Source organism: Epinephelus fuscoguttatus, linkage group LG24 (genome assembly GCF_011397635.1).
Source record: "Epinephelus fuscoguttatus linkage group LG24, E.fuscoguttatus.final_Chr_v1".
In the NCBI taxonomy this organism is placed as follows: Eukaryota; Metazoa; Chordata; class Actinopteri; order Perciformes; family Serranidae; genus Epinephelus; species Epinephelus fuscoguttatus.
In genome coordinates, this window is record NC_064775.1 from 13069028 (window position 1) to 13073600 (window position 4573).

The window sequence follows — 4573 nt, forward strand, 5'->3', positions numbered from 1 at the left end:
TTATACTATTTAACGATGTGGTGGCTGCATAGGATTGTTTCCAATGCGTCATTCAAACATTTCCAATAACTCCAGAGCATTGTAAAGTCCAAAAGTCAATTTTTTTTAATCTCGTGAATTATTCTGCTTTAATCCATGTTTGTTGGCATTTAGCCTTTCAATAACAACATTTGTACAAACTGTTTCAACTCCCACTTGCTGCACACAACGGGAGGCACACACCTCTTTAATGAACAATTACATTAACTCATTAAATAAAGTTGATTCAATAAAACATACTCATTTAATTCAAATTGAGAATTCTGTTTTAAGATTTTATTTATTTACATATTAGGGTGGTGATGTCATAAAATATGGCTTTATTCAAAAACTTTAATAGAAGCTTTGATGTAAAAAAAAAAAAAAAAAAAAAAAGAACATATATATTTGATACAACCCTTGTAATTATTTATCATCCATGGATGTATTACATATAACTCAGTACAAAATACAGATGTTTGTTTTCTAACAAGATGATAATTTTATGATTCTTGAAACAGACAAAATACCATCAGGCTAATACAAGGCTAAAATGAGCTCGCTAGCTACAATCTTTTACAGGTGTTCACCACTAAACTTTAATTTTAGCTCGTCAATCATGTAGTAAAAAATAGTGTGATGTAATGCACTAACCAAAACCATTGTAGTTTCATGATAAAAACAACTTTATGTTCATGGTTAAGATATTCACAGGTGAAATATATGACATGTTGTAAAACTGCAGGTGTTTACTAAGGACAAGGACCTGGAAACCCACAGTTCAGGAATGCAAACATACTTCCTTGTTTTAGGACCACAAACTAAAACCTTTTATTTTCATGGCTGCAAACAAAAGAATCCATTTCAGTGTTATTCATTCAAACAATTCTCACGTGTGTGTAAATCTTAACATGCACTTCTTACAGCTTTAACCTTTAGTCATTTATGTTTACATTTCTGGGGTTGGCACACTAAACTATTTATTGTCTCTGGGTGGCACACAGACGCCACAGCTGTTATTCAGCTTTCCCGGTATCGTGTCTGAGTAAGTAAACTTACGGTAAGTCCAGAGTGAGATCAAAGACAGTGTCGGACAGTGATCAGTCATACAGCAGGCATGTCATGGCCTGTCTTGCTGATGATGGCCAGGTGGAGCAGTGACCTGGCCTTGGTCAGCCACGTAAAGTTTTCCCAGTAAAAAGTGCTGAGGAAGGCCCTCCTGAATTTATCACCTGACAGAGTGTACAATGCCAGGTTAAAAAATGTGTTGAGTCCAGCCAGAGGCCTGGAGATAATATATGCTGCATGCACGATGCGCTCCACCATGCACGGCGTCTCTGGTATCTTTCGAGTTTCTATCCGCAACACACGCAGGATGTGATATGGCAGGAAACACACCACAAACACCACCAGGATCAGCACGGTCACACGCCGTGCTCGCATTCGACACGGGCTGGTTGAGGAGGGCCCTTTCACCAACTGTTTCACTACACCAATGTAACACATGAATACCACCACTAGAGGGAGTAGGAATCCGATTGCAGTGAGCAGCCAGCCATACCACCGCACATCATCGACGGGTATGGTGCTAGCAAAGTCTAAGCAGTAGGTCTTGTTGTTGCGCTTTTCCAGGGATATCATCGTTAACATGGGTGTGATTTCAGCTGCGGCGATGACCCAGACAACTGAGCACGCAATTATACCCCAAGACTTCTGCTGCACCTGTGCAGACCTCAGAGGTTTGATCACCACCATGTAGCGGAAAACTGCGTGACACATCAGGAAAAGGATGCTCCCATACAAGTTAAAATGAAACCCAAAACGCACAAAGCGGCACATGAAGTCGCCGAGTGTCCACGAATCCCCGTTGCTGTAGTAGTAGATCAGGAAGGGCATACTGAGGACGTAGAGGAGGTCAGTCAGTGCCAGGTTGACCATGATGATGCTGCTGCTCGTCCAGGGACGCAGCTTCGTCAGGTAAATACCAAGTGAAGTCACGTTGCCCACTAGGCCCACGATGAAGATGACGCCGTAGGAGACAGGCAGGTAATAGCGTTTCATCAGTCGGTCCACGTCGGTGCAGTTGTGAAGTTCGCCGTAGTAGAGGATACTGGCCATGGCTGAGCCTGAGTATGAAAAGCACTTTTACAAACCACATTTACAAAATATAAATTAGAAAATATGTATGTTTTTGCACTATTTTTAAAACTGAACCTGAAGTCAATGTTTTTTAGCCACATGGTGGCAGTGTAACAAGATGTAAACCAGACCATATAATAAAGATGGACAACTTGACAGCTCCCTAAAGTGAAGCTAAAACCTCTTGATCGCCGCCTGGTGGCTGGCTGCAGTATAGGTCATAAACCTCGCCCCCTCGATGTTAGCGAAAGGGACATGGGCCAAACTAAAAACTAAAAGTACACATCAAATACATTTTTGGTTTCCGTCATTTTAGGTTGTCCCCCCATTGTATGTTTAAGTGTTAATTTTTCTTATAAGTTTGGCTATAATCAGTTAATTGATACTATATAATGGGGACGCAGTGTCACGATTGACAGCTGTGTGTGCCAATCGGTGTACCCATGATCAATGGCTGCTGCTCGAGACAGCAGGAACTTGATTCCACAGGGATCTCTACTGTGCAGACTCTGGCTCAAAAAGACGTCACCACCTCATACTGGCAGCCACTGTATCCGCAATATTTTAGCTTCTTTCTTGTACAGTGGGAGGACGCCTGCTATCTTAATACTGTCATCAGAACCAAAAAACAACACTAACATTACCTTGTCAAGTTGATATAGCAAACTTGTTAGCAACCAGGTAAAGTCCTGTTTCTTGTCAACATAAGTCCAATATTAACTCTCCTTTTAGCTCTATTTTGGTCTCCACCAACTCCTGAAAATACCTGCTAATTTCACCAGCTTGTCACAAATTTCAAAGTAGATTTCTGGAGTGTCTTCACCAGAGCTAGTTAACTGCTGTGAGCCTGCAACCGCAATGAGAGCAGTGAGAATATAGAGGTGAAGTCCCTGTCGGTGTGCATATTGGGATGCACACACACCAGTATATTGTGTGAGATGAGAGATGTAGTTCACTGAGCAATTTTACTGAAAACTTAACAGTACTACAACAAACCTACAATAAACTGCGACTCTCTTGACTAAAAATAATCACTTTAATTGACAAAATTCATATGTGTAATTCATGGTGCACTTTAAATGGGATGAATAATAATTATTTGTCTCCTGCTGTTGCCAACTGTACATATTTTCCTCAGGGCTATGTCCAGTGGGGGGACACTGGAAAAGGAGGGACTTTGCCTCACTATACCATAACACCCTGGACACCTTCCACATAACATATAGTCATTTGATTAACTGTTACTGTAAAATATTGATTAGTACAGAGTAAATGTTTTCAGGTACTGACTAAATGCTGAATTAGATTAGTCCACTCCTGTAGATTTTCAAATTACAAATTCAGGTGAATACATTTACATCATATGTTGTTGTGTGGAAAAATAGGCTACGAGCTAATCATCATTTCTTTTCCCTCAGCTGTCATATAATTGTCATTGGCAATTACTGCTTGAGGAAGGAAGTAGAGAGCAGGGACAGAAACCCAGAGGCGAGCAGACTAAGAAAGAAACAAACAATCAAGGCAAACGCAGTGGGAAAGCAGCAAACAAAACCTTCTTCTTTCCTCGTCAAACAGTCTGGTTTCTGAAAGCCTCTCAGGATATGACAGCGCCTATGGCATCCTGGCTTGATGGCAGCTTCCTGTAATGCTGTGCAGTGCAATCTGCTCTCATTATAGATGTGAGGAGATGTGCAAGGTGTCATTTACACATCACATGTACACTCAGATTTCATAAGGCAGGAACTTGTACTCATTAAAATGATTATATTTTGTGGGAAAAACACACAAACTCTAATCAAATTCTAATTTAATCTAGCTGAGTGTTAAAATACAGAGGCTAAATCATAAAGGTATAGTTTGAAAAATGAATTTTTCTACTCACTTTTAGTCACAGTGTCCTCACCAGTGCTCACTCCAAGCCTTCAGCGTCTCATCTGTTTTTTTAACATTCATTCCTCCGTCACTCCTCCTCCTACTCTCTCCTCTTCCCTTCCAGTCATCAACACCCAAGGGGGAACTCCAGCATAGTTTTGTTTGAAAGCTCACCGTTGTGTGCTTCACCTTCAGCCATGTGCACTAACTTCCTGGTGTCATGCTTGAGCTGATAAAGCTCAAGTGTCGCTCTATTTACACAATCAGGTCTGGCAACACATTGGTTTGTGAGGAATTAAACTCTCCAGTGCAGCTTTTGTTCGGAAAAATAAACTGGGGAGTTTCTACAGAGGTCTTTGTTATGTCTACAAACATGTATGCGATGACCTCAGTGTGACTGCAGAGCTAAGTTTGGTGCAGACACAGACCTTGGTTTCTGATTAAAGTAATGCGGAAGTTTGCAGAATGTAGGGAATCAATGCTTAAATAAATGTCACCCAAACTCAGACTTTTCAACAGCTATCAAACAGCTATCACAGATTTC

At 40.9% G+C, this 4573-nt stretch overlaps 1 protein-coding gene across 1 annotated transcript; it reads right to left on the reverse strand.

Moving 5' to 3' along the window:
* Window positions 1-356: 356 nt before the first annotated feature.
* LOC125884874 (2-oxoglutarate receptor 1-like) lies at window positions 357-4218 on the reverse strand. Its single transcript, XM_049570132.1, has 2 exons — window positions 4040-4218; window positions 357-2144 (listed from the first exon to the last, which is right to left on the reverse strand). Exon 2 carries the CDS (start codon window positions 2134-2136, stop codon window positions 1123-1125), a length of 1014 nt encoding a protein of 337 aa, XP_049426089.1. The 5' UTR covers window positions 2137-2144; window positions 4040-4218; the 3' UTR covers window positions 357-1122.
* Window positions 4219-4573: the final 355 nt, after the last annotated feature.

What these genes read in the sequence shown, in the direction of transcription:
- LOC125884874 (XM_049570132.1), bottom strand. Translation starts at nt 2,136, where the DNA reads ATGGCCAGTATCCTCTACTACGGCGAACTTCACAACTGCACCGACGTG.